This window comes from Daphnia pulex, chromosome 1 (assembly GCF_021134715.1).
Source record: "Daphnia pulex isolate KAP4 chromosome 1, ASM2113471v1".
NCBI lineage: Eukaryota > Metazoa > Arthropoda > Branchiopoda > Diplostraca > Daphniidae > Daphnia > Daphnia pulex.
The window spans coordinates 4,432,838-4,459,996 of record NC_060017.1 but is presented as its reverse complement, the minus strand read 5'-3'; the positions used below and the strand labels follow the sequence as shown (position 1 = coordinate 4,459,996).

At 40.0% G+C, this 27,159-nt stretch overlaps 6 protein-coding genes and 5 long non-coding RNA genes across 12 annotated transcripts; 8 read left to right on the top strand and 3 right to left on the bottom strand.

Moving 5' to 3' along the window:
• Positions 1 to 3,465: 3,465 nt before the first annotated feature.
• LOC124195122 (F-box/LRR-repeat protein 6-like) lies at positions 3,466 to 7,087 on the top strand. The gene is made up of 7 exons (XM_046589632.1): positions 3,466 to 4,528; positions 4,602 to 4,765; positions 4,844 to 5,013; positions 5,082 to 5,222; positions 5,289 to 5,664; positions 5,746 to 5,902; positions 5,967 to 7,087. Exons 1-7 carry the CDS (start codon positions 3,849 to 3,851, stop codon positions 6,178 to 6,180), a joined length of 1,902 nt encoding a protein of 633 aa, XP_046445588.1. The 5' UTR covers positions 3,466 to 3,848; the 3' UTR covers positions 6,181 to 7,087.
• A 515-nt stretch (positions 7,088 to 7,602) lies between these two features.
• Positions 7,603 to 8,837, top strand: LOC124195115. Of its 2 annotated transcripts, none has more exons than XR_006875139.1 (4): positions 7,603 to 7,741; positions 7,810 to 7,947; positions 8,015 to 8,216; positions 8,636 to 8,835. It is a non-coding gene; the product is annotated as an uncharacterized LOC124195115 (long non-coding RNA). The 2 variants fall into 2 exon arrangements; XR_006875138.1 differs by having other exon boundaries at positions 7,627 to 7,748; positions 8,636 to 8,837.
• Positions 8,838 to 10,686: 1,849 nt separating this feature from the next.
• Positions 10,687 to 11,132, top strand: LOC124195111. Its single transcript, XR_006875137.1, has 3 exons — positions 10,687 to 10,784; positions 10,880 to 11,000; positions 11,078 to 11,132. It is a non-coding gene; the product is annotated as an uncharacterized LOC124195111 (long non-coding RNA).
• Positions 11,133 to 14,272: 3,140 nt separating this feature from the next.
• On the bottom strand, positions 14,273 to 15,015 carry LOC124195102. Its single transcript, XR_006875134.1, has 3 exons — positions 14,929 to 15,015; positions 14,730 to 14,868; positions 14,273 to 14,539 (listed from the first exon to the last, which is right to left on the bottom strand). It is a non-coding gene; the product is annotated as an uncharacterized LOC124195102 (long non-coding RNA).
• Positions 15,016 to 15,188: 173 nt separating this feature from the next.
• Positions 15,189 to 15,977, top strand: LOC124195107. Its single transcript, XR_006875135.1, has 3 exons — positions 15,189 to 15,321; positions 15,382 to 15,520; positions 15,711 to 15,977. It is a non-coding gene; the product is annotated as an uncharacterized LOC124195107 (long non-coding RNA).
• A 3,141-nt stretch (positions 15,978 to 19,118) lies between these two features.
• On the bottom strand, positions 19,119 to 19,564 carry LOC124195096. Its single transcript, XR_006875133.1, has 3 exons — positions 19,467 to 19,564; positions 19,251 to 19,371; positions 19,119 to 19,173 (listed from the first exon to the last, which is right to left on the bottom strand). It is a non-coding gene; the product is annotated as an uncharacterized LOC124195096 (long non-coding RNA).
• A 418-nt stretch (positions 19,565 to 19,982) lies between these two features.
• LOC124195045 (phytanoyl-CoA dioxygenase domain-containing protein 1-like) lies at positions 19,983 to 21,505 on the top strand. The gene is made up of 7 exons (XM_046589521.1): positions 19,983 to 20,176; positions 20,252 to 20,398; positions 20,476 to 20,598; positions 20,667 to 20,773; positions 20,844 to 20,878; positions 20,944 to 21,189; positions 21,247 to 21,505. The coding sequence occupies exons 1-7, from the start codon at positions 20,144 to 20,146 to the stop codon at positions 21,420 to 21,422; spliced, it is 867 nt and encodes a 288-aa protein (XP_046445477.1). The 5' UTR covers positions 19,983 to 20,143; the 3' UTR covers positions 21,423 to 21,505.
• On the bottom strand, positions 21,423 to 23,141 carry LOC124195039. Its single transcript, XM_046589512.1, has 6 exons — positions 22,934 to 23,141; positions 22,418 to 22,864; positions 22,267 to 22,355; positions 21,988 to 22,209; positions 21,858 to 21,927; positions 21,423 to 21,794 (listed from the first exon to the last, which is right to left on the bottom strand). The coding sequence occupies exons 1-6, from the start codon at positions 23,099 to 23,101 to the stop codon at positions 21,636 to 21,638; spliced, it is 1,155 nt and encodes a 384-aa protein (XP_046445468.1). The 5' UTR covers positions 23,102 to 23,141; the 3' UTR covers positions 21,423 to 21,635.
• A 118-nt stretch (positions 23,142 to 23,259) lies between these two features.
• On the top strand, positions 23,260 to 24,296 carry LOC124195061 (28S ribosomal protein S7, mitochondrial-like). Its single transcript, XM_046589540.1, has 4 exons — positions 23,260 to 23,393; positions 23,458 to 23,643; positions 23,703 to 23,766; positions 23,839 to 24,296. The coding sequence occupies exons 1-4, from the start codon at positions 23,332 to 23,334 to the stop codon at positions 24,226 to 24,228; spliced, it is 702 nt and encodes a 233-aa protein (XP_046445496.1). The 5' UTR covers positions 23,260 to 23,331; the 3' UTR covers positions 24,229 to 24,296.
• A 3-nt stretch (positions 24,297 to 24,299) lies between these two features.
• On the top strand, positions 24,300 to 25,371 carry LOC124195053 (DNA-3-methyladenine glycosylase-like). The gene has a single exon (XM_046589533.1). The coding sequence runs from the start codon at positions 24,434 to 24,436 to the stop codon at positions 25,235 to 25,237; it is 804 nt and encodes a 267-aa protein (XP_046445489.1). The 5' UTR covers positions 24,300 to 24,433; the 3' UTR covers positions 25,238 to 25,371.
• Positions 25,372 to 25,606: 235 nt separating this feature from the next.
• On the top strand, positions 25,607 to 27,115 carry LOC124195070. The gene is made up of 5 exons (XM_046589552.1): positions 25,607 to 25,928; positions 26,001 to 26,159; positions 26,250 to 26,370; positions 26,440 to 26,615; positions 26,758 to 27,115. The coding sequence occupies exons 1-5, from the start codon at positions 25,764 to 25,766 to the stop codon at positions 26,833 to 26,835; spliced, it is 699 nt and encodes a 232-aa protein (XP_046445508.1). The 5' UTR covers positions 25,607 to 25,763; the 3' UTR covers positions 26,836 to 27,115.
• Positions 27,116 to 27,159: the final 44 nt, after the last annotated feature.

Sequence of the window (27,159 nt, the reverse complement as noted above, 5' to 3'; positions counted from 1 at the left end):
TTTATTTATTTTGTTTTACAACTTAGTTTAACTTCATGGGTTTTTTAATAATGCTCACGGTCAAACGGTCTACATTTTGGGTTTCAAATTTGCTCTTAAATTTCACGCCGTTGTTTGTTGTTGACAGCCAAATCAACCGGCCATCAAACAGTATGACGTAGTGCGTGTAATACAAGGACTTTATAAAGATATAGATGTAATGGGTTTATTGGGAAAAATTCACCTTTGATCGAGTCAGTTGGTTGTTTACAAGTTGGGATTGATATCAATTCAGGGCATTGGAGATGAAAATAACAGAAAACAATAGCTTTCATAACCTTTGATCGTTGAACAATAATTAGTCGAGTTAAAAACAAGTGACGTCACTGAAAAATCTATTAGTACATGGCCTTGTTTTTTTATATTATTGATGGTCACCTGTCCGTCACATTACAGTTACGTATTATAATCAGTCTGTGTGATTTTGTATCGATCGCGTCTAGCCCCCCTCCAAGGACATAAACTTTAAACATTTTGTCTGAGCGACAAAGTTTGCTCAATCCAAAGTGTCTGGATTGTTAAAACTATACGTCGGTTCATTTGTTGATAATAATTCGAAAAACGGCCTCGAGTGGATTGAAAACTGTAATGTATTTCTTTGTGTTGTAGCACGGCCGAATCACGTGAATTCATAAAAGAAACGGTTCTTTAGAAAAAAAGAAAATTACATCCAAATAAGGACATGCCAAGTTTCTGTCCTTGGTTGAAACAAAAACATTTTCTATCCGTACCGCTTGTTATACGATGTAATAATTGCGTATAAGAAAAATAGATCCTCCGAGGAAGATGAGAGAGTAGGTCGATACATAACCAAGGTCAAGGGTTTCCGGCCTCTAGTTATAACAGAGTCGGACGTTGTTAGGCGAAACGTTTGATACACGGAAGCGAGCGAAAATGTTATGCAAATACAAATTTCGCCTTGCCATTGCTTCCTCTTACATGTCACATTGACCTTGACGATACGGTACGTTCATCAAGAATCAAATGCAACTTAAGACGCCATTCTATAATACCCTAGATTATTTGCATATAACCAAATGATGAACTTTCACTCTCGGGCTATTTTACCCAGAAAAGCTGGTCCCGCTTGTGAGCGGCTGGGAGAGACGCAGCAGTAGTCTGATAATAATCTATCGATTGGAGACTTTCCCAAGGCCAGTAGACCACCAGAGAAAATACATATCCCATGCAAATTGACTCGGAATGTCTGCTGCTGTGGTTCTCTCTGCCGTCCACACTCTACACAGCCCTAGAACTTTAAAAAAAAAGGGCGACAACTTTCTATGTTATTTCTATTTGGGAAAAAAAGAAATGGGCACGGGAGTTTCACGATACTGTTTTGTTTTCAAAAGGGTTATTTCTGGTCCGTCTATCCGCCACCCACAAGGTCACCGAGTCCAGAATAGCCAGTTAACATTTGTTTGCTCGAAATGTTTTTTAAAAAGAAACAAAATCTGAAATAAAACAATTTCTCGTGTATTTTTGCACACGTTAAACTAATATCATCCATATTACAAAAGGAACTTGAACTGATTCTCTGGCTGGGATGCATTTTGAGGATAAGGTCAATGATGTTTTCGTGTTTTCCCGCAACTGGGACAGCTTGTTGTTGACAACGAATATTCACGGAAGACGCGCACTTGGATGTAGTGCAACTCTTGTTGACACGATATCCGATTCCACCTCCAACACGATTGCGCAGTGGCGGGATATATAAGCAAATGTCGAACTCGTTTTTCTTTTTCCCCCCTGCGTAGTGCCGTGGAGACTCTACGACGTCGTTTGAGTTACATATGACGTCATCTATAAACTGTTGCGGAACATCAACAGGCGATTGAAATACATTGGCAATTTTTGTATGTCTAATCAAAACGGGTTTCATTGGTCGTATCGGGAAGATAAAGCTCAGGACTACGCATTTTGTTAAAACAAACAAACAGCCAAATGAGCAGCTAGAATGAATACAATAACAAAAAGCCAACCGGTTCAAGCCGATTTGAAAGTCACCCGAAGCTTTTGAAACAAGACATTGGCCGTCATTTCGTGAATCAACCGGCTAAATCTCGATTGCCAATCACATTCAAAATCTAATTACTGAGCTATCGTAGCTACTCGGCTGTCCGCCCGCAGTTTGTGCTGAGCCGATTTCAGTCACGTGCATGGACTTTCTCCCGTGAGAGAATATCTATAATGAGCTTATAATAGATTTGGCGTGGCAAATCATCACACAATAACGGACCCCCTTAGGTCAGTTTCATGAATTGAATCGGTAAATAAAAAGATAAAAATGAATTTATAAAATTGACGAAAAGACGAGGGCGAGGCAGTTTTTGTTTGTTTAAATTTCCACCGTTATGATCAAGAGAAATAAAATTACAATGACAGCTCGTTGTAGACTAGTAGTAGTAGATTGTTGTTTTAAAAAAAACTTGATTCCGCCAATTCCGGTTTGCCCTTCAGGCACAGCACGCATGTTGCTGAAATCTTTTAAGACACCAAAAATATCAACAAGGTCAGTTCACTGAAAGAGGTTGATGGCCAGAAAATGTCGTTGCTATATGTCTGTTTTTTAAAAACATTTGCATTCGAAAGTATCAGATGTGCGTACCAGCCTGGTACCAGCTAGGCAATAAATGGTTGGGTACGTGCAAAATCCATGTTGGGGACTTGCCGTTTTTGGAAATCCGATGCGTGTCCAAACCAATTCCGCATTTCCCAGAAATTCCGGGAGGACATCAGGAAATGCGAATTTCGCGTGAATTTTTTTGTATTATTGAATAAGTTGCCTACGTGACATCTAGCGGTAATGGTTAAGAACTCCTTGAAAAAAGAGAGAGAGATAACAGGACTGGACACTGGAGCTCTTACTGTTTTCCCGGAATTATCCAGGGTTTTCCAAAAACAAAGATAATGGTCAGAGATCCAATCTGAAATGACTTTTTGAGTTTGCTGTGTCTGTTTTCCCGCGGGATTATGTTTTGTTGTTTGTCTTGAATTTCTATTGCAGTACATATTTAATTATGATAGACAGACATATGCGGTATTTGTGAGTTATATAATCATTAAATCACGACACAAAATTTCTAGGAATATTGTTATCAACGTCTTTGTCGCTATCTGTTGGTGTAAATGCAAAAGAAGGGGTTATAAAACAAATATAATTGACTGCAAAGACAATTTACAGATGATCCGTGAGAACTTGGAGCTCTTTCGGTCAAAATCGGTATCAATCAATCAATCGATCACGAATGTCTTTTTCTTGGAAAAAATATTGATGCTCACTGCTTCACGAATATTTTAAGAATGATTAAGGTGACTGCAATGTATTGCATGTGAAAAACTAATGGTTTTTATCGAATAAAATCATGTCCAAACAAAGTCTTTGTGAATTAATTCTGTAAACTAGGTGGCGTGGCCGACTGTCAGTCTAGTGACAAGCAGACGCGACTCTTTTATGTGCAAAACAGTTTGTAAGCGCGTTACTATGTTATAAGAAAGTGAATGCTACCATCTATCATCTGGCATCCACTTGTTTGTTTTTGTCTAGAAGTTGTCATTAGTTTCGGTATAAACATTTTCAGGTAAACCGTAAGAGATCGAGCAATGCCAGTTGTCGAATATCGTCTCGGTGTTGGCTCCAATGAGTGAAAGCGTCAGAAACCCCTTGTTCGCAGGTCTAAATTTATTTTGAGGCCAACAAGAAAGGAGAGGTTTTGGAGATGACTTGGACGACTCGCCGTTAGGACCTGCATTGCTGAAAGAGTGAAGTGTTTCTGTTTTTATTGTGCCCGGTCTCACCTTCTTGAAGAATGGATACAGCAGTCAGTCCGATAGACCTCCCCTTGTTACCCACTCCTTCGACCAGTTCTGCTAGTCCCAGTGTTGAGCTCAGGCATGACTTTGAAGTTCTCAGTAGCAATGCTACTGATTTCTCCTCTGCGCACACAAGCCCTGACGATTTCAGAAACTCTCACTCAAAAGAATGTGAAGTGATGTGTCCTGAACCCAAGAGTAACATCGCAGACAGCCTGAAAATCCCTCAGCGTAAACAGCAACGACCCTGCCCAGTGGTGTATGAAAGTCAGATATCACCAGAGCTAGAAGGAATAAAACTCAAGATTAAAAAGTCTCCAACTCAAGAAGTGTTACACCAGAGCACATCTACAGCGGCAACTGGTGCGAAAAACAGACCCAAAACTGTCAGATTGAAAACACCTAGAGCCCGAAAACCGGCGGCGACGAAGGCGGGTGCCAAAGGCAGAAAACGTAAGAGAAGGAAGAAAGGCCAATCCGACGATGGAACGGACGAGGAGGAAGAAGAAGAGGATCAAAATTATTTCTTGGACGTGAACGGCTCATCGGCGGGACACACTAATGATAACAATGGAGCTCAAAGTGTTTGGGCAAATGAGAGAATGCCCCCAGAAATTTTGTTCAAGATTTTCATGGAAGTGACTTATACTGAAGGATGCGTTCCTACGTTAGTCATGTAAGAGTTGAACTTTTTTTTATTTACAATTTTCCCCGTCGTATTATTCACGGTCGAGTTTGCATTCAAACAGGTTATCCCACGTTTGTCGCCTGTGGTGGGAAGTTTCTACCGATCCATTATTATGGCATACGGTTGACTTAGCTACAGGAAGAGTTAACGAAAAATACCGAACAGAGCGTAAACTTGTTTGGCTCCTTCAGAATCGGTTGTCCCGCGTCCAAGATTTGGCTTTAGGTAAACGTCGCTATTTCGTGAACTATTCAATTATTTTTAACGCAATTTTGTCATCATATTATACTCTTCTTGTTCTAGGTGGATGGAATTCTGCATTGAGTCGTGCTGCGGTTGAGGGCTTGTCTCAAACCTGCAATGATCTCCAAGCGCTGAGCCTTAATGGGTGCAAAGGTTTGATGGGTGAGAGTCTATTGAACGTTATACAAAACTGCAAAAGCTTACAAAGGCTTGACCTGTCGGCCATCTCGGTAAGATTCATTTCTACGAATTTCCATAATATAAGAATGCAACCCTTAATCTTTTGGTCTCATTGTAGCCTTACACGGCCAATCCACGGGGCGCCATTTCTAGCGGAACCCTGTGTGAGTTGTCTAAGGTAATGGGCAGTCGACTGTCCCATTTGAATTTGGCAAATAACTGCACGACGGGAATCCAGCAAATTGTCGTCGCTCTAGCGGTAATGACTCATCAGGCAATTCATGTTTAAAACATTCACTACTATAAATCAACTTTCCCTCTTTAGGTTTCTTGTCCTAATCTGCAAGTGTTGGACTTGTCGAACCTCCGGACAGCAACGCGGGATACGGTTTGCATCAACATCGAACAATTGCAAGAAGGTTGTCCCAAGTTGAGGGTCTTGCGTTTGACTAACAGCCTCATCCGGCTCTCGGCCACACCTCTCAAAGACCAAGCCGCCTCACTGGGATTTCCTCACCTAGAGGAGCTTAGCATTGCCGTCGACCCCAAGGCCTACATCTCGCTGGATAATGCTTCAATTGAACGTATTCTTAAGAACGCCCATAAACTCCGTCTGCTAGACGTCCGTGGATGTATATCCATTACCAATTCTAGTTTGGTACGTGTTCCGGCCTGGGATCTCGAACATCTATTTTTATCAGGTAATCAATCATCTCATTTTTTAAAACTTTTACATGAACAACACACAATATCATCGATGTGTTATTTCATTCGATTGATAGGCTGTACTGCTACGCGCCACTCAGCCGACGGATTGGAATTAGTAATCCGCAAATGGCGCCATAGTCTGATCGAAATCGATCTCTCCTGGACATCTGTTAGTGAAGCCCTCGATCAGGCCGTCATGGCACTTGCTGAAGACTCAGATTCACCCCTCAAGTGAGTATTTTACGCAAGTCAAACCTCATATGATAAAATTACTGATTGTTTGTTTGTGTTGCAGGGTTTTAGATTTGTGTGGTTCATCGGTCAGCTTTCCGCCCATCCGTCAAGTGTTGTGTCATTGCACTCGACTGCGTACGTTGAATCTTTCTTCTTGTCGTGCTCTCCCGCGTGGAATTAAACGCCTTTATGATGGCGTAACTCAACTTTCCTTGTTGAGAACGGCTATTCAAGCCGGACGGTTTGACGACAACAATGATCAAGCCGACGATTGACGAGAAAGAAACCACACACAATTCACCAACCGTTTTCATAATACTGACCTTTCATTTAAAAAAAAAATCACTCCCCTAATACCTCCCCCCCCCCACTCCTTATAATTATATCTCTCCGGTGATACCGGGCCGTCTTTTTTAAATTATTAGTAATTTTGACCAAAGTGGATGACGAAGCAATAGGGCAAACAATGCGTCTGTGTCTTCCCCTCAGCCACTTTAGTTGTACTGTTGTATTTTATGGTATGTCCCAGTCGTCGGACTACGGAGACGATTCGAAAAAAAAAACAATACTCCGTCTCAGTCGACTTTATTATTATTATACTTATAGTGTGTTCAAAAAGTCCATGCCCATGCCATATACGACAAATACTGAAAGGTGTTATTAAGTTTTTAAGAATGTTTTTTTCCCATTTTTACAAACGACAAATTAATATCCCCCCTCTCCACAGGTTAAACAAAAAAAAAATTGTTTCTTTTCCTTTTTTGTTGGATCAGCTTCCTGAACTGTTACGACATTGTGTACTTGTTTCTTCATCTCACATTTTAACCCCTCGGAATTTTTCGCTCTTCTCGCCCCCCTCCCACTTCCGTCTTTTTCCTCTTCCTACATACCGAAAGCCAAGTATTGAAAGACTATAAGGAAACATTTTTTTACATAGTTCAAAGGCTTTTGCACAACTCATCATTGTTTGGTATCATTGTAAGTGTGAGCGTGTGCGTGTCTCATTAGCCCATCATCTTAGCCTCGGGAGTTGCGCCGTTCGTCGTCGTGATTTTGTACAGCATGGAGGAGTTGGAAACCTGAAGTTTGACCCTTTTGGTTTACTCTCCAGTATAAGATCATCGACTAATTATTCGTGTATGCTGTTCATATTTTACAAAAATATACTCCCTGGACCTAAGACTGAAACTTTGAGACAAAAGTGCCTCAATTTTAGTTTAACCAACGGTACAATTCTTGTTTAATCAAATGTACTTTATTTCAGAAACTTTAGAGGTTTCACATGAAAAGATGCAGGGCACATACCAACCTGTGTTGTATTTATCTGAATTTTTTACTCAAGCAGTAGGTAGCAATTAACTTTAGTTTATTGCATTAATGTTGGTTTAGATTCAACATGATTGTTTGATGCTAAATTTAGTTGGAACTCTAACTCAAACACAGATAACCGTTGCTGCTGCTACCGTATTACAGCCACAGCCAGGAAAATTATTCTTTTCTTCAGAAAATTGTAAGTTTTATTTTTTGACTAGACCCCCCATACCCCCAATCTCATCAGATTTATTTGTATGTGAAGTGTATCTAATAATCCATTTCTCGTGAGTCGTGATTTTAAGCCTCGGAAGCAGAGTTCGGATAGCAATCCATCCGTTCCGCACCGCACTGTCAAATGTTTTGGCCGTCAGCAGGTGGCTAAGATTTGGTTCATCCACCAGGTGACGCGAGTGTCTTCGTGAGGACGAAATATTAGCCATTTGTTTCCGAGACGCTGACTAAAAGTGTACTCCAAATTCATTACGGAATTGCGGTGTCGATCTACATTTTCAGCCATGAAATGTAATTGGTAGTGCTAGTTTGGATTTCTTAAATTTGATTAATCTTAACGTTTCTGTCTGAATTTACAGGCAATCTGGCATATAATTTCACTTGGGTCGAAACTGCTGTCCATTTTGCCGAAATGTCGGCGATTGTTAGCTGTACCTAACTACCTATTCGGCTCTACGTCTCATCTCGTGCAGAAACACTTCAGAGCTTGTAATAAAGTAATTTTGATGATAAATTTCCCTGCAATAATGCAATAGGATTTATTAGTTGATATATATATTTCAGAGACAGAGATCCCTTTGCTCAACTGTTGCAGAAATTGAAAACACAACAAAGTCTGAGCTTCATGGCTGTCGTTCATTAACATGGTTTTGTTGCAGCCAGCTGGTGAAAGGTGTGATCGAGTCAAGTTGAGCTGCAGCTGCCGCATGCAGTTTATCAAGCTGGTGTTATCTAAAGTGTCACTGCAGGAAGACTTCTTGAATTGGTAATTATATTGATATTATTGGTTATTGGCAAGTCTTGTGTTTTCTTTGTTTGCTTGTTTTGTTTTTTTATTTTGTATTCAACAGACAAGTTTAATTTGATGTGATGTAGAAAATTAGGGTTTATATTTCCCCCTTCCAAACAATTGGTTCCCTTCAAAAATAGCCACATTAGTGGTCAACTTCCACTGAGTTTTTTTTTCAATTTTCTTCCAATTAAATTAGTCCCACTAGAACAAAAATTCCCACTTAGTATTACCAAGTTTTTGTAACATATTGGAAGTAGATGTACAGAATTATTTCCTGGTTTCTTTTTTAATTTCAATTTATTATTAATTTTAAATTTAGTAAATTTTATTATTGGTACCCTTTTTCACATTTCAAAATGTTTTTGTTTCATTAATGTTCTTTTGCTTTGTAGGAGTTTGTGGTTGGTTTGGTGTTGCTGTTTGGTCTACAGTGGTTTTGCAGCCCCTTTCCAATTGAGAGATCCTCTGAAATGGAGTTTGGTGCAGACTTGTAGTTCAACATCACACTTAAATGTTTCATTTGCCTATGTTGGTGTCCATGCAGTATATGCAGTGTTGAACAGTTGGGTAAAATAGTCAATGTTGCCTGGTGGCTGTCAGTCTTATTTTGTCGGCTGCATTTTGTCGATATGTCGTCTCTTGGTACCGGCGTTGAGGTAATGCTTGATGTTTCGTTCAGTTATTGACTTTTAATTAACATCTCTATTCTTTTTTCAGTTTCATCGTTTGCTGCCGTTCCATAGACTTGATCCATTGGTAAACTGAGGAGAGGTTGCTGAAATTCAAGACTCGTCAATAAATTATGTAGATGTAGAAAATTTACAAGTGCATATCTGGGCTCCCTTCTTCAGTGGCCCCGTTTCCCTAAATAACCACTAACCAACGCCCGCCGGTGGTCACTCACTCGCTGCGACAACCAGGAGGAAGGGAGATGTTTGGTCGAACGGGGACTTGCAAGGCGCATGATTCGATGAAATCTGTTGGAGAGTCATGAGTCTAAGCCGGAAGCCTACTATGATGCATTGCTCTCATAATAACTGCTCCTCAGCTCTCTTCGCTCTTTTTCCGGTTTCTCTTAACCACGGCCGGGTAATCTCCCTGGTAGAGTCAGTAGGGCAGTGTCTCCCCCTGCTTGACTGGCTGCAGTTTGTACCGGACGGTTTGTTTAATAAATAAAACAAGTAAAAAAAAACCATAAAACTTTCATTTTATAAATTGTTATTCATTAATTAAATATGAAAGGTAACAACTTGATTAACAAGCATATTTATATAACATTGCTTATTAAACAGACCGTCCGGTACAAACTCTTAGTTAGTACTATTGCTCAAAAACTGATTCTCTTGAATCAGCAGACTCGAGAGTTTATAGCGCCGTCAAGGTAGATATTTCTGAATGGTACCCGTCTTGTCAACTGCTAATGATTCGTGTTCTTGGACCTTGGTTTGACAGAAGCTGTGTTGTGTGTGTTGATCTTCTCCACCATGCACGCGATAATCAAGACCAGCAACGTCTTGATCGAGAAGAAGAAAAGAACGGAGAAGCAAAGAACGACGATGTAAATAGCGGGGTGGGTACCGCTAAATTCATTCTTAGTTGAATGTCGAATCGCTAATAACATTGTTGGTTATGGTAGAACAGTTTTCCACACTGATACGCTGTATGACGTCGAGCATTGCCAAAATGGAAGTGCTATTTGAAGAACTGAGCGTCTAAATCTTCTTCAGTCAGATGAAGCTAGGTATCCACCGTTGTGAAACTACGCAATTATTGTAAACAGAAATTTTTTAAATTCTCCAGGCCTGTAATTTGCTATTCAAATGTTATGTACTTTTTCCACTTGATCCTGGCTGAGAAATCCCATTTTTCCCGCTTTAATCGCACTTGTAGTAACAGGACGAGATGCACAACTATTCCCGACTATTCTCTCGATCTACCAAAGTGAATACATCAAACGCTGATCGAAACTTCAAAATGGTAAGTCACGTCTTCCCCAACTGTGTAGAGACTGAAAGAAACATTAGCATAGTCTGCTGTGCTGTTAGATAAATAAGCGCGGATAAGGCAACAAATGCCGAGGGCAAAGACTAGGGTCTGTTGTTTTTTTAGTTTTCACCCATTCTTATCGTTTCAGTAAATCAGTTCCTTCTCTTGGCAATAACCTTCATCCAATCTACTGATTTATTCGTAGCTTTGGGCATTTTAAGTTGGTTATTTCTTTCTTTTTTTAACATTAACCGATTTTGAAAAATTCCGCCAATAATAGAATTTATTTTACGGACCATTTTATTTTAGTGAAATTGAAACTTATATTTCATATTTGTTATTATGTATTCAATGTACACGGAAACACTAAATGAATTTAAGCATTTTTATTGATTTATTCAAGTTCAAAAGCTATTTTTAAATATTTACAAAATTCAAATTAGCATAAGGTCAATCGCAAACACGTAAACAACTTTATTGCGTTTTTCCTTGCTAGTTCTACCTTGGCCAGATTCGTGAAATATTACATTACAATACTTTACGCATGCAATTGGGGTAGGCCTTATTCATAATATTTTTTTGGTGAAAGAGGTTTCAACTGTGTGCACATCATGAAATGAATATGAATTAATCATGTGTTTGAAACTTAGATAAGGTTGCAGAGGAACATTAAAAAAAAAAAGCCGGCTGTCCTTCAAATGGTTCGAAAGGGAAGATTTATTCATTCACTGAAGAAACGAGTCAAATTACTCAAAAGTCAATTGGGAAAAAGTGAGTAAAGTTTAAGCTAGGTAACCATTTGGTATTCATTTTGATAATGTAATAATGTATTGTTTACCCATCCCCAGCAACGCCAACCTACAGAAAGAAAAAGGCCAGTTTGCATATCTTTCATAATCGAAGGTCACGGAGATTATTACGAAAACGTGTCATGCAGTGGTGTAGAGGTTGGGTGAGAAGGGGACGTTTTGCATCATTATCAAGCAGGTAGAATAGCCGCAAGGATCAGCCATTTGGTATTCATTTTGATATTGGTTGTTGTAGACCCATCCCCAGCAACGACAACCTGCAAAAGAAAAGGCACGTAAAACTTGTCAAAAAGAGGAAGGGTGAGAACGGGATATGTTACATAACCATTTTCATTTTGATATTGGCTGTTGTAGACCCATCCCCAGAAACTTCATCCTGCAAAAGGAAAGGGCAGTCCACATTTCCTTCACATTCGAAGGTCACGGAGATCATTACATAAAACGTATCATGCAGTGGTGTAGAGGTTGGGTGAGAACGGGACGTGTTTCATCATTTTTAAGCAGCTGCAATAGCCGCAAGGCTTAAGAGGTGAGGGTGATCAAAAAATCGTATAAAACGAGAGAGAAAAGGCGAAGGTAAATCAGTTGAGGGAGCATCTCCGACACGGCAACAACTGCAGAGCTCTGTCTGTCAGTTCGCATCTATGGGTAAATATTCTGTCTTTTACAAAGAGTGTGGTATATCAATCCTTCTTTTGTTTATGTGTGCTTGTTATAATGTAATATTTATATTTAAATTTATAATTGTCTAGTAAACTGTGGCGTCGTGCTGCTGTTGTGTGTTGAATCATTAATGGCTGGGTCGACCACTGGTGTACCGATGTCTTCTTGGTATGGCGGATACCAAACAGCAACGCCACCGCCTTACTACCCAAAAGCAACTTACGCAATGACCAGTTCCTGCACCGATGTCTTCAAGTACTACACCACTAAAGCACCGGAGTTTTATAGCACAATTTACGCTGCCCCGAGCCACTACACTGACGCCATGAAGTTTTACTCTGCCCCGAGTTACTACACCACCAAGGCGACGTAGCATGACTACCCATGCTGCCCCATCCTACTACACCGAAGCTCCTAAGTATTACTCTGTTCTCATCTACTTATTGCACCGATTTTCCTAAATGCTACTCTGTTCCCAGCTGCTACACCGAGACACCCGCTGATTACTACACCGAAGCGGCAAAGTACTACTCTGCCCCGATCTACACAACCACAACTGAGGCGGCCAAGTATTACGCTGCCCCGACTCACTGCACAGAAGCTGCTCTTTCGTACTACGTTGAACAGAAATACTACACCGATGCTCCAGTTCACTACACCACGGCCTACGCTACACCACGGCCTACGCTACACCACGACCTACGCTACACCAAGACCTACGCTACACCACGGCCTTCGCTACACCGCAGCCTCCAAGTACTAGTACACCGAAGACGCCGCCTACAACAACGTATGCTGCCTAGTTTACTACACCGAGGCTCCCAAGTACTACATCACTAAGGCGTCGGAATTCTACACGTCTATGTATGCTGCCCCTGCCTGCTCCACCGGGGCCCCGCATTACTACAACACTGAAGCGCTCAAATACTACACTACAACCTGCGCTGCCCCGAGCTACTACACCTACGTCCCGGAGTATTACTGTGCGTAAAAGGAGTCGTAAGAAAAAAGAAGTGCCCGAACTGCAGTGCCCATCTGTCGCCAACTGCATTCCTCATCGTGTAACCGATTCGCAATTATGGATAAATATTCTTTTTCTACTTGTTAATATGCTTGTTAATATTTAATTAATGTTTCAATTTATTTAGTGTTTAGCCAACTATGGCGTCGTGCTCCTGTTGGGTGTTGTATCGTCGATGGCTGGGTTGACTGCTGGTGTAGCGATGTCTCCTTGATATGGCGGAAACTGAACCGCAACGCCGCCGCCTTCCTACACAACTAACGCAGTAACCAGTTCCTGCGCCGATGTCTTCAAGTACTACACCACTAAAGCACCGGAGTTTTATTGCACAATTTACGCTGCCCCGAGCCACTACACTGACGCTATGAAGTTTTACTCTGCCCCGAGTTACTACTCCACCAAGGCGACGGAGTACTACATGACTACGCATGCTGCCACATCCTACTACACCGAGTCTTCTAAGTATTACTCTGTTCTCAGCTACTTATTGCACCGATTTTCCAAAATACTGCTCTGTTCCCAGCTGCTACACCGAGGCTCCCGCTGATTTCTCCACCAAGACGGTCGAATACTACACCGAAGCGGCAAAGTACTTCTCTGCCCCGATCTACGCAACCACAGCTGAGGCGGCCAAGTATTACGCAGTCCCGACTTGCTACACACAGACCGCTCTTTCGTGCTACGTTGAACAGAAATACTACACTGATGCTCCAGTCTACTACACCACGACCCTCGCTACACCTAGCTTCAACACCGCAGCCCCCAAGTACTACACCGAAGAAGCCGCCTATTACACAACTACGTACGCTGCCTAGTTTACTACATCGACGAATTTAAGTATTGCCCCGCTCCAAACTACCAAACTTAGGTTCATATGTATTGCAATTTTCATGACTATATCACCACTGCTCCGACCTACCTAAGTTAAGTATTTCTCTGTATTTGTGAAAGATTGCTGAAATACAAGATTGATTTTAAAACACAAGTGCATGTTTCTATTTTCTCCTTAAATACCTGCTCCTGCTGACAATTGCATGATGTGAGAAAATTTTTCTGAATGGTATGTTAACTTACAAATAATTGATCTTGCCAAATACACTGATAAAAATTCAAACTCTTTTACATTTCAATAATATTTAAACTCTTCCCTTTTTATAAACTCTAAGATTGAAAGTCCAACAACCAATAATTTTCTGAAAAATTCAAAGTCCACAACCTATTTTTCTGCTAAGTCCAGACTTTTGTTTTTGAAAAAAAATTTAAAAAAATTCCCCTTACACGAGATTTTAAAAAATTTATCGCGAAAAAGATTGATACGAATATTTTATTGCATACAAAATTTATTTTTATAACATTTTACATACATCATATACATTTTTCCTGTGGCCCCCAGGGGGGGGGGCCTGTAGCTTTCTCTACCGCGATAATAACATGATGCAAGTTATATGCAAGTTATTATTTGTTTGGTGCAGAAAGCTTGTTTTATCTAGCAGTTCTCGACTGTTTCAAACCTGACATTGATCAGGTTGCCTCAGTCGTATACTGCATGATTGAATGAAAACTCAAGACAACACATCAAACTTTTAACGCAGCAACACAACATATCACTGGCAGAGCAATTTCATATGGCATGGATGAAAACGACAACACAAAATTTTTGAAGTCAGGAACCCAGATGGAACAGCTCAGCTACAACAGCACAGCAACTTCTGGATTACACTGCAACTGCATACAAAGGCTCAATCTGTCTTCGTCACACCTTTCACCATTTGGCTGCAACAAGGTAACCACCAGCGTTAAAGAAGTGTGTGTTATACCTGTTCAAGAAAAGAAAATTAGTTTCGAGAAACACAACTGTGTACATATGCATACTCATTATAACAAAAGAATACAAAGAGTAACAGAAAACTACGCAGACTAACAGAATAACTTTGATATCTGATTCGAAGTTTCTATAGTAAACTAAATCTGTAGTACTTTTGCAAGACATTTGATCAAAATAATTACTTTTTACTGTTGAATGGGGTGAGACGTAAGCCAAAGAACAGGCAGGGAGACACACGAGGCACGCCATTTCGGAAATGTACAGGCACTTCCAAGTCTGAGTTGAATGATTTGGCAAATTGGTTTCTACGTGCTAAATCATCTGTAAATTTTCACATCAACATTTTACGTTCAATAACAATAGGATATTAACAGTTAATACCTTTTAATTTTCATGGTGAGGAGCGTGACAGCCAACAACCTACTTCAGCTGCGTCTAGGAACAAAATGGCCGCTAACCGTCCCTGAAGACACTCGCGCTACCTGGTGGTATCATATCCATAGATATCATTCATCCACTTATTTAGTTAGCAGTTAGTCATGTTGAATCTAAAGGAAATATGTCAATAAATATTCCAATATTCATCCAATAAACTAAAGTTAATGGTTACCTACTGCTCGTCTTTAACATTCAGAAAAATACTTATGAATGATGAATGAATGATATCCACCAGGTAGCGCGAGTGTCTTCAGGGACGGTTAGCGGCCATTTTGTTCCTAGACGCAGCTGAAGTAGGTTGTTGGCTGTCACGCTCCTCACCATGAAAATTAAAAGGTATTAACTGTTAATATCCTATTGTTATTGAACGTAAAATGTTGATGTGAAAATTTACAGATGATTTAGCACGTAGAAACCAATTTGCCAAATCATTCAACTCAGACTTGGAAGTGCCTGTACATTTCCGAAATGGCGTGCCTCGTGTGTCTCCCTGCCTGTTCTTTGGCTTACGTCTCACCCCATTCAACAGTAAAAAGTAATTATTTTGATCAAATGTCTTGCAAAAGTACTACAGATTTAGTTTACTATAGAAACTTCGAATCAGATATCAAAGTTATTCTGTTAGTCTGCGTAGTTTTCTGTTACTCTTTGTATTCTTTTGTTATAATGAGTATGCATATGTACACAGTTGTGTTTCTCGAAACTAATTTTCTTTTCTTGAACAGGTATAACACACACTTCTTTAACGCTGGTGGTTACCTTGTTGCAGCCAAATGGTGAAAGGTGTGACGAAGACAGATTGAGCCTTTGTATGCAGTTGCAGTGTAATCCAGAAGTTGCTGTGCTGTTGTAGCTGAGCTGTTCCATCTGGGTTCCTGACTTCAAAAATTTTGTGTTGTCGTTTTCATCCATGCCATATGAAATTGCTCTGCCAGTGATATGTTGTGTTGCTGCGTTAAAAGTTTGATGTGTTGTCTTGAGTTTTCATTCAATCATGCAGTATACGACTGAGGCAACCTGATCAATGTCAGGTTTGAAACAGTCGAGAACTGCTAGATAAAACAAGCTTTCTGCACCAAACAAATAATAACTTGCATATAACTTGCATCATGTTATTATCGCGGTAGAGAAAGCTACAGGCCCCCCCCCCTGGGGGCCACAGGAAAAATGTATATGATGTATGTAAAATGTTATAAAAATAAATTTTGTATGCAATAAAATATTCGTATCAATCTTTTTCGCGATAAATTTTTTAAAATCTCGTGTAAGGGGAATTTTTTTAAATTTTTTTTCAAAAACAAAAGTCTGGACTTAGCAGAAAAATAGGTTGTGGACTTTGAATTTTTCAGAAAATTTATTGGTTGTTGGACTTTCAATCTTAGAGTTTATAAAAAGGGAAGAGTTTAAATATTATTGAAATGTAAAAGAGTTTGAATTTTTATCAGTGTATTTGGCAAGATCAATTATTTGTAAGTTAACATACCATTCAGAAAAATTTTCTCACATCATGCAATTGTCAGCAGGAGCAGGTATTTAAGGAGAAAATAGAAACATGCACTTGTGTTTTAAAATCAATCTTGTATTTCAGCAATCTTTCACAAATACAGAGAAATACTTAACTTAGGTAGGTCGGAGCAGTGGTGATATAGTCATGAAAATTGCAATACATATGAACCTAAGTTTGGTAGTTTGGAGCGGGGCAATACTTAAATTCGTCGATGTAGTAAACTAGGCAGCGTACGTAGTTGTGTAATAGGCGGCTTCTTCGGTGTAGTACTTGGGGGCTGCGGTGTTGAAGCTAGGTGTAGCGAGGGTCGTGGTGTAGTAGACTGGAGCATCAGTGTAGTATTTCTGTTCAACGTAGCACGAAAGAGCGGTCTGTGTGTAGCAAGTCGGGACTGCGTAATACTTGGCCGCCTCAGCTGTGGTTGCGTAGATCGGGGCAGAGAAGTACTTTGCCGCTTCGGTGTAGTATTCGACCGTCTTGGTGGAGAAATCAGCGGGAGCCTCGGTGTAGCAGCTGGGAACAGAGCAGTATTTTGGAAAATCGGTGCAATAAGTAGCTGAGAACAGAGTAATACTTAGAAGACTCGGTGTAGTAGGATGTGGCAGCATGCGTAGTCATGTAGTACTCCGTCGCCTTGGTGGAGTAGTAACTCGGGGCAGAGTAAAACTTCATAGCGTCAGTGTAGTGGCTCGGGGCAGCGTAAATTGTGCAATAAAACTCCGGTGCTTTAGTGGTGTAGTACTTGAAGACATCGGCGCAGGAACTGGTTACTGCGTTAGTTGTGTAGGAAGGCGGCGGCGTTGCGGTTCAGTTTCCGCCATATCAAGGAGACATCGCTACACCAGCAGTCAACCCAGCCATCGACGATACAACACCCAACAGGAGCACGACGCCATAGTTGGCTAAACACTAAATAAATTGAAACATTAATTAAATATTAACAAGCATATTAACAAGTAGAAAAAGAATATTTATCCATAATTGCGAATCGGTTACACGATGAGGAATGCAGTTGGCGACAGATGGGCACTGCAGTTCGGGCACTTCTTTTTTCTTACGACTCCTTTTACGCACAGTAATACTCCGGGACGTAGGTGTAGTAGCTCGGGGCAGCGCAGGTTGTAGTGTAGTATTTGAGCGCTTCAGTGTTGTAGTAATGCGGGGCCCCGGTGGAGCAGGCAGGGGCAGCATACATAGACGTGTAGAATTCCGACGCCTTAGTGATGTAGTACTTGGGAGCCTCGGTGTAGTAAACTAGGCAGCATACGTTGTTGTAGGCGGCGTCTTCGGTGTACTAGTACTTGGAGGCTGCGGTGTAGCGAAGGCCGTGGTGTAGCGTAGGTCTTGGTGTAGCGTAGGTCGTGGTGTAGCGTAGGCCGTGGTGTAGCGTAGGCCGTGGTGTAGTGAACTGGAGCATCGGTGTAGTATTTCTGTTCAACGTAGTACGAAAGAGCAGCTTCTGTGCAGTGAGTCGGGGCAGCGTAATACTTGGCCGCCTCAGTTGTGGTTGTGTAGATCGGGGCAGAGTAGTACTTTGCCGCTTCGGTGTAGTAATCAGCGGGTGTCTCGGTGTAGCAGCTGGGAACAGAGTAGCATTTAGGAAAATCGGTGCAATAAGTAGATGAGAACAGAGTAATACTTAGGAGCTTCGGTGTAGTAGGATGGGGCAGCATGGGTAGTCATGCTACGTCGCCTTGGTGGTGTAGTAACTCGGGGCAGAGTAAAACTTCATGGCGTCAGTGTAGTGGCTCGGGGCAGCGTAAATTGTGCTATAAAACTCCGGTGCTTTAGTGGTGTAGTACTTGAAGACATCGGTGCAGGAACTGGTCATTGCGTAAGTTGCTTTTGGGTAGTAAGGCGGTGGCGTTGCTGTTTGGTATCCGCCATACCAAGAAGACATCGGTACACCAGTGGTCGACCCAGCCATTAATGATTCAACACACAACAGCAGCACGACGCCACAGTTTACTAGACAATTATAAATTTAAATATAAATATTACATTATAACAAGCACACATAAACAAAAGAAGGATTGATATACCACACTCTTTGTAAAAGACAGAATATTTACCCATAGATGCGAACTGACAGACAGAGCTCTGCAGTTGTTGCCGTGTCGGAGATGCTCCCTCAACTGATTTACCTTCGCCTTTTCTCTCTCGTTTTATACGATTTTTTGATCACCCTCACCTCTTAAGCCTTGCGGCTATTGCAGCTGCTTAAAAATGATGAAACACGTCCCGTTCTCACCCAACCTCTACACCACTGCATGATACGTTTTATGTAATGATCTCCGTGACCTTCGAATGTGAAGGAAATGTGGACTGCCCTTTCCTTTTGCAGGATGAAGTTTCTGGGGATGGGTCTACAACAGCCAATATCAAAATGAAAATGGTTATGTAACATATCCCGTTCTCACCCTTCCTCTTTTTGACAAGTTTTACGTGCCTTTTCTTTTGCAGGTTGTCGTTGCTGGGGATGGGTCTACAACAACCAATATCAAAATGAATACCAAATGGCTGATCCTTGCGGCTATTCTACCTGCTTGATAATGATGCAAAACGTCCCCTTCTCACCCAACCTCTACACCACTGCATGACACGTTTTCGTAATAATCTCCGTGACCTTCGATTATGAAAGATATGCAAACTGGCCTTTTTCTTTCTGTAGGTTGGCGTTGCTGGGGATGGGTAAACAATACATTATTACATTATCAAAATGAATACCAAATGGTTACCTAGCTTAAACTTTACTCACTTTTTCCCAATTGACTTTTGAGTAATTTGACTCGTTTCTTCAGTGAATGAATAAATCTTCCCTTTCGAACCATTTGAAGGACAGCCGGCTTTTTTTTTTTAATGTTCCTCTGCAACCTTATCTAAGTTTCAAACACATGATTAATTCATATTCATTTCATGATGTGCACACAGTTGAAACCTCTTTCACCAAAAAAATATTATGAATAAGGCCTACCCCAATTGCATGCGTAAAGTATTGTAATGTAATATTTCACGAATCTGGCCAAGGTAGAACTAGCAAGGAAAAACGCAATAAAGTTGTTTACGTGTTTGCGATTGACCTTATGCTAATTTGAATTTTGTAAATATTTAAAAATAGCTTTTGAACTTGAATAAATCAATAAAAATGCTTAAATTCATTTAGTGTTTCCGTGTACATTGAATACATAATAACAAATATGAAATATAAGTTTCAATTTCACTAAAATAAAATGGTCCGTAAAATAAATTCTATTATTGGCGGAATTTTTCAAAATCGGTTAATGTTAAAAAAAGAAAGAAATAACCAACTTAAAATGCCCAAAGCTACGAATAAATCAGTAGATTGGATGAAGGTTATTGCCAAGAGAAGGAACTGATTTACTGAAACGATAAGAATGGGTGAAAACTAAAAAAACAACAGACCCTAGTCTTTGCCCTCGGCATTTGTTGCCTTATCCGCGCTTATTTATCTAACAGCACAGCAGACTATGCTAATGTTTCTTTCAGTCTCTACACAGTTGGGGAAGACGTGACTTACCATTTTGAAGTTTCGATCAGCGTTTGATGTATTCACTTTGGTAGATCGAGAGAATAGTCGGGAATAGTTGTGCATCTCGTCCTGTTACTACAAGTGCGATTAAAGCGGGAAAAATGGGATTTCTCAGCCAGGATCAAGTGGAAAAAGTACAGCATAACATTTGAATAGCAAATTACAGGCCTGGAGAATTTAAAAAATTTCTGTTTACAATTATTGCGTAGTTTCACAACGATGGATACCTGGTGGTCAACAATTTCCTGGGCGACGAAGATGTGGCTTCCTTGAAGAAGGCCATAGCAAACATTATAGATGATTTTCAACCAGATCAGCACAGAAGTGTTTTTACTACCACCGACACCCCTAAGCAGGTGTTTTAATTAAAACGTCGGCTGCAATAGCATCATTTAATCAAACGCTTTTGATGTCGTGCTTGTTAAACCTGCAGGCTCGTGATACTTACTTTATGGAAAGCGGTGACAAGATTCGCTACTTTTTTGAAGAGGGGGCATTAAACGAAAAGGGGGAATTGATCGTCGACAAACAACGTTGTCTTAACAAAATTGGTCACGTACGTAATCAATATTCATTCGAATTTTTCAACTATGAAAATGGCAACAAATTTCTTACTCTTTAAAGGCATTGCATTGGCTTGATCCAGATTTCAAACGGGTTACTTTCAGTACTCAAGTGAAGAATACACTAAGGGATATCGGATTCAAAGATCCTGCTATCGCCCAGAGCATGTGATTAAAATTATAATTTTTTTTTTAAATATTATCGACAGGAGATAACTAGTTCTTTTTTTAAACTAAGGTACATTTTCAAGCAACCTGGTATTGGAGGAGAAGGTGATTAGTTTATTTTTTAACTAATAAAACATAAAATTTTAATTTTAATTCACTTATTCTCTCAGTTTCTCCGCATCAAGATTCTACCTTTCTTCAAACGGAACCCATGAAGATAGTCGGCATGTGGTTCGCGTTGGAAGATGTAACTTTAGAGAACGGCTGTCTGTGGTTTATTCCTGGGTCACACAAAGAAGGGATTAGTCGCCGGTTTATTCGTAATCCAGATCAAAGCTCACCAAACTTGACTATTTACACAGACCCCAATCCAGACTATGACGAAACAAAATTTATACCGGGACCTGTTCCAAAAGGTAATGCTACTTAGATAAAATAATTACAGTGTGATTTCAAACGATTTATTTTCGTAGGCTCTATGGTGCTCATTCACGGGGAAATTGTTCATAAAAGCGAACGAAATTTGTCATCGAACTCTCGACAGATTTACACGTTCCACGCAATCGAGCGTGAGAATACCGTCTATTCCCCGGATAACTGGCTTCAACCAACTGATAATCTTCCATTTCCTGGAGTATTTGAGAACTGATTTAGAGTTTATCTGGACTGGACCATTTATTGAAATGCTCTCGTTAGTTTTTCCGAGTTCAATACACCAGGTTACTTATGACAGACCCATTTGACAAACTATATACCAAGGTTTTTCGGAAAAGATTAGTTACCTGGGTTGTTGGCAGAAGAAGAGCAGAAGCACGTTTCTGCTATTTAATTCTAATATAAACTAGGAACTATAACAAGCATTTCATGCCTGATCTTTACCAGTTGAATTAATTAGCAGGTTTTCCATCACATCCGACAAATTGTTCGAATTTTGCTGAGGAAGAAGACCCAGCAGAAGTGCTAATTTTGCAGCTAGCAGTCCTTTGTTTGTTTCAGCTACTTTCTCGTCATCAGGCATCATCTTTAAACGAAAAATTTAAATAAGTTTGATTGAATACAACTAAAAACAATAGATGAATCTCACTTTGTCAGCTACATGAAGAGAGACGACTCCATTAGAGTTTACGTGGAAGGTAGAAAAACCATCGTACCAACTACGAGAAAAAAAAAACGATTAATTTCAGAGAATAGGAATAAAACTTCATAAGGGTTACCTTTCTTGTTTTTGCAGTATTTCTTTCCACTGCCATAGCTTATAGCGCCAAAACTGCAAGAGGACTTTCAATCCTGATATCCCGGTTATGCGCCAGCGCACTTTAATAGTACCTTCTTCTGGGTGTTGAGTAATTTTTAAAATCTCAAAGCGAACGTAGGCATATTTCAAATGCCCAACGCATCGTAAAAGTGCCACTTGTTTTACATAATGGTACAGCCCACTATACATAAAAATAATTTAGTTAAAGTTACAATATTAATCAAATTCAACTTCTTACACTGTGCGTGTTCCTCGGATTCGGTTGTCGAAAACGATGTCTGGACTGTAGATTTTGTAATTCATGGGTTCAATAAACAATCTGGGTAACTAAGGAAAAACTGTTTCAATTACTGATAACTCTAGTAAAAAATTATATCAACGATTCCTACTGTAGTGCTGAGAACATTAAAGACATTCTGTAACTGTGATGGTGTTGGTAATCCCTGATTTTGAATGTTGTTGGAAACATTTTTTGAAGGAGTCCCAGTTGAGAGCAAAAGCCTTTCATTGTTAGACAATTGACTACTAAAGTATGCAACAAAACTTGATTGATCAACAGTCATTGAAGTTAAAGTTTGTCGTAGTTGAGCATCTTCAATTTTTAAATGGCAGTGCTCCAATTGTTCAGTTCCAAGAGAGAAGTGGCTGTTAGATTTAAATTGTCTCACAAAGTCATTTGCTTGAACATGCTGCTGCAGACTAAGAGCTGTATAGTTTCTCTCAACCATCTTTGGGCTACATTCCATATGGAAAAGCCCGTCAGCTGTATTGCTAGAAATGTGATTATCATTCGAACTGAATTCTCCTAGGCTGTGGAAACGGGAGATGGCTAATGCCTGTTAAGCAAAGTATATTAAATATATTACTCAGTAGCAAGATATGGAATAACACAATAGAATATTCACCTTTGGTTTATCAACATAGCATTGGACTCCATTAAATTTTTTGTTAACGGCTCCATATACACGATTATTTACAACTAAATCGATCGACTGGTTACTTTTCGTCCAAACCATTGGGCTTGTTGTAGGATATGAGGCCCGGAGGGAAAGACAGCGAAAACCAGATGCCATTTTAAACTTCTCTTTATTGCATAGGAAACCTAATTGCAAGGAGTGTTTCACGACTAATTTCTTGTTTTTGAGAAAGAGAGAGACATCAATGCAACCAATACGTCACGCAATCAACGTGCTTTATACCCAATAACTACGTTTTCTAAGTTACTAGCAGACGACATTTTTTCAGCTGTCTGCTATACCGGCACGATATTTACTTTCGTCGTGCCGAAACTTTTATCGTGAAAATGTCGCTGTCCGGATTACTTCGGACGTTACCTACTATAAATGCAATTAATTCTTCTTTGGGGTAAGCCAGATTGATACCAAAGAAGGTATTACTAATACAAACCCCTTCACTAATTCTTTTCCAGGTCTTTGAGCCTGCTCTCTCGGCAACCATACAGCATGTATAAGCCATTTGTCAAAGAGCCAGTCTATAACATTGAACAATTGGATAAGTTAATTGAATCAGGGGAAGCAAAAAAACGTGAATTTGTCCCAGTCAAAGCTGCCAGAAATGATCACAATGTTTCAGTTTTCTATGATGATCTAACAAGGTAAGTAAATTAATTCGACATAACCTGTAAACCTACTCACTTTTATTTTGAATTTTCAGTAAATTCGTTAACATGGTGATGGTGAAAGGCCAAAAAGAGTTGGCAAGAAATCTGGTTGAAATGGTAAATTACACATTTTAACAACAATAGAACACAGTCAGCTCAAATCATTATCCTAATAAACTTGTTTCTTAGGGTTATATGAAAGTAAAGCAAATACAGCTTGCAAAATACTATGAAGCAACAACAGATGCGGAAAGGGCTGAAATTGAATTAAACCCCATTACCATTTTCCATAAAGCATTAGAAAATTGCAGTCCTGTACTTCAATTGACTCCTATCAAAAGAGGTGGCTCCACTTATCAGGTTCCCATCCCTATCACAGAAAACCGAGCCAGGTTCCTTGCAATGAAATGGATGATCCTTGAGTGCAGAGAAAAGGAGAGGAAGATTCACTTTCCTGAACGCCTTGCTGTTGAACTAATTGATGCCTTCAACAACACCGGCAAAGTAGTTAAAAGGAAACAAGATTTACATAAACAGTGTGAAAATAACAGGGCATATGCTCATTATCGTTGGGGCTAATAAGGCTATGAAATGTTCTATTCATTTTGTAGTTTTCAATATAAATTTTCAAAAAATGTTGAATTTTTTCGTTTTTCCATTAATCGATCTGTTATTATTAAAGGTAGTCAGAAAGGGCTTTATGCCCTTGTACGATCGGTTACGTAGAATTTGTAAACAGAAGCATGCTGCTAGAATGTAAGTTATTACAAAGTTAACAGAAAAGATGGTGGATGACAATAATTATTTAAAGAATAAAGTGCTGAACATGGGTAAAACTAGTGTATACTTTCAAAACCTAGAGGAAAAACAACATCTTGAAGATGAGCCTCTAAGAAAAAAACAATGTAAATCAACTCACCGCCAGCTGCTACCTGCTATAACACCATCGATGAAAATTAGATTGACAGATGAATTTTTCAACCAAGAAAGCACTGCTTTGGCTACTTCCTTGCTTGGCAAAGTTCTAGTAAGACTGATTGATAACAAGGAATTGGTGTGTGGCCGAATCGTGGAAACTGAAGCATATTTGGGCTTGATTGACAAAGCTTGCCACTCAAGCCACAAGCGCTCAGCGCGTACAGAGCCAATGTTCATGAAACCTGGAACGATTTACGTGTACTCTATCTATGGAATGTACCACTGTTTCAACATATCTAGTGGCGGAGAAGGAGCAGCAGTTCTATTGCGGGCAGTTGAACCCCTGTCAGGATTCGAACTAATGCAGCAAATCCGTTCTCAAGCTCAGAAGAAAACTAGTCGTATTCTACCAATACACCAATTGTGTAATGGCCCTTCGAAATTATGCCTTTCTTTCGGCATCACGAAAGAATTGAACAAGATGGACATGGCTAGCCCCACCACCCAAATGTGGATAGAAGATTGGAGACCTCAACCGGAGTTTACTACTATTACGTCTACTCGAATTGGACTAAGTAAAAAAGCTGGCGAGTGGATAGATGCCCCTTTGAGATTCTACGTAAATGATTCTAAAAGCGTCAGTATAATTGACAAGTCGAAAAGAAAATAACAAATAACTTACTATGTTATAAATGTTGAATGTTGATTCTGAATAGATTCCCACTCCCCCCATCCACAGTATAAGTGTTTGGAGGAGAATCCTGTCGATGTTTAAATATGAATACATCAAGTTCAAGATTCCAACCTTTTTTTTTTCATTACTAACAGTTGTCTTAAGTTCGGTTTGAATTAGGACATTTCCGGTGTCCGAAAAGTGACGCCATTAGAACTCGATCGCAATATATGAAACAATTCTGCAATTTAATTTTCTAACATCCTATTTCGTAATTCAATTGCATTTAATTTCAAAATAGTTTAAATATTTCGTATTCGAATAGGCCGAAACGATTACGATTCGTTTGATGAATTTTTATCGTTGGTGTTCCACGCCCGTAGAACACCAGAAACAACGGCCATATCTAATCTTCATTGAAAGGTCAGAACTCTCCAGTTGCAGTTGCTCCGCAGTCGCGCTCCCCACAAATTTGCGAATTAGTCCCTCAAACTTTTGATTTCAGTTCACAGATTTTGCAAATATGTCGAATTCGGCTACTCAAAAAGCTTTCCTTGATCAAATTTGGCATTCCGCTCGTAATTCCATTGGAAAAGAATTGCTTTCCAACCATAATCTTGTCCCGGTTCCCAATCTTTCCAGCGCCGATGATTTTGGTCTTTTCTCGATTTTCGTCAAGAGTAAATCGGTAAGTCCTTTAAATTTACAAAAGGAAGCTATCTACTGGAGATTAATGCGAAATGATGTGTTGTCTTGCAAGGAAAATGTGGGCCAGAAGATAAGAGATTCGCTGGCGGGTTCGAGCTACCATGTGGTCGGCCATGTTTCGCAAGTCATTGAGCTCGAAAAAACCGATCTTGACCGTTTGCTCAACAGTGCGAATCCGCACACCGAAGACGTTGGAAATCAGTCAGAAAAGGTAATAACGATAAAAGAAGCTGAATTGTTCGTTTTTTTTTCTGACCAAATTTCATTGTAATCTTGTTCTCTAAAATACAATATTCGCCAGTGGGAAAAGGACATGGAATTGGACTCGAAAGCGGTGCACTTGACTGTCGAAGGGTCTCACAAATTTCTCATCTCGTTGAATTTGAGTGAAGGAGATCTCTGCCTGAAGCAAAATATCCCCGGTGTGTAACGAAAACGCATTCACTGTTGATCGACGCACGTTTTGCAATCGTTTTAATGTTTCGTTTCAGATCTGGCCGGTGCTAAAAGCGTGTACATCATTACCGATGTAATGAAAGCTACCCGAATCACGGCTTGCGTGACGAGAGATGACGACAACGTGGAAGTTGTCTCCGCCGTTTCTGTTCCCATTGGCTTTGGCTACTCAAAATTCCGTTTAACTCCCGAGGGACTCGTCGCCGAACAGGTCACCCCTCCTTTCTTTCAGTCGGCCATTTTGCGCAACCATTTTCTGTTTTTTCTCACCCTACCTCCCCCCCCAAAACGCCACCACATTTTTCATACCTCGAGGTCACAAAGTAAAAAATAATTCTTTTTAACTTAAACAGATCAAATGCAAGCCTTCGATCCACGGCAAATGGGAAGTTGTGATCGGTCAAATTTCCGAGTTCCTCAACGACCTGTAGAACACTCTCCCGGCCATTTTTTTTGTTTCTGAAGAATTGCTCACGTTCACGACTCGACGACGACGCTATACCACAGCAAGTGACTTTTTCAAACCCAATCAAAATTTCTCGTTTCTTTAATAGTTTTAGACTTGTTCGCAGAAAACGTTTCGCTCCTAACGTTGCTGCTCAAAATTTCTTTTAAATGCATTTTTCTTTCAATTCGTTCGACCGTTTAAAGTATGTCCGTCACGTTGCACCGCCGTCCCATTCTTAAATACATTTAAGACAATTAGTCGCACCGCATTCGTTTCAATTCGTCAATTCAGCGAAATAGGACTACTG

Bases quoted from the DNA above. Each gene is read 5' to 3' on its own strand.
- LOC124195122 (XM_046589632.1), top strand. From the start codon at position 3,849: ATGGATACAGCAGTCAGTCCGATAGACCTCCCCTTGTTACCCACTCCT. The intron at 5,014-5,081 runs GTAAGATTCATT...GTCTCATTGTAG, and splicing joins TTGACCTGTCGGCCATCTCG to CCTTACACGGCCAATCCACG. The intron at 5,665-5,745 runs GTAATCAATCAT...TTCGATTGATAG, and splicing joins CGAACATCTATTTTTATCAG to GCTGTACTGCTACGCGCCAC.
- LOC124195045 (XM_046589521.1), top strand. From the start codon at position 20,144: ATGGGATTTCTCAGCCAGGATCAAGTGGAAAAA. The intron at 20,599-20,666 runs GTACGTAATCAA...TACTCTTTAAAG, and splicing joins GTCTTAACAAAATTGGTCAC to GCATTGCATTGGCTTGATCC. The intron at 21,190-21,246 runs GTAATGCTACTT...TTATTTTCGTAG, and splicing joins ACCGGGACCTGTTCCAAAAG to GCTCTATGGTGCTCATTCAC.
- LOC124195039 (XM_046589512.1), bottom strand. From the start codon at position 23,101: ATGGCATCTGGTTTTCGCTGTCTTTCCCTCCGGGCCTCATATCCTACA. The intron at 22,356-22,417 runs GTAGGAATCGTT...GTTTTTCCTTAG, and splicing joins TTAATGTTCTCAGCACTACA to TTACCCAGATTGTTTATTGA. The intron at 21,928-21,987 runs GTAACCCTTATG...TTTTTCTCGTAG, and splicing joins ATACTGCAAAAACAAGAAAG to TTGGTACGATGGTTTTTCTA.
- LOC124195061 (XM_046589540.1), top strand. From the start codon at position 23,332: ATGTCGCTGTCCGGATTACTTCGGACGTTACCTACTATAAATGCAATT. The intron at 23,394-23,457 runs GTAAGCCAGATT...ATTCTTTTCCAG, and splicing joins GCAATTAATTCTTCTTTGGG to GTCTTTGAGCCTGCTCTCTC. The intron at 23,767-23,838 runs GTAAATTACACA...CTTGTTTCTTAG, and splicing joins CAAGAAATCTGGTTGAAATG to GGTTATATGAAAGTAAAGCA.
- LOC124195053 (XM_046589533.1), top strand. From the start codon at position 24,434: ATGGTGGATGACAATAATTATTTAAAGAATAAAGTGCTGAACATGGGT.
- LOC124195070 (XM_046589552.1), top strand. From the start codon at position 25,764: ATGTCGAATTCGGCTACTCAAAAAGCTTTCCTTGATCAAATTTGGCAT. The intron at 26,160-26,249 runs GTAATAACGATA...AATATTCGCCAG, and splicing joins TTGGAAATCAGTCAGAAAAG to TGGGAAAAGGACATGGAATT. The intron at 26,371-26,439 runs GTGTGTAACGAA...GTTTCGTTTCAG, and splicing joins CCTGAAGCAAAATATCCCCG to ATCTGGCCGGTGCTAAAAGC.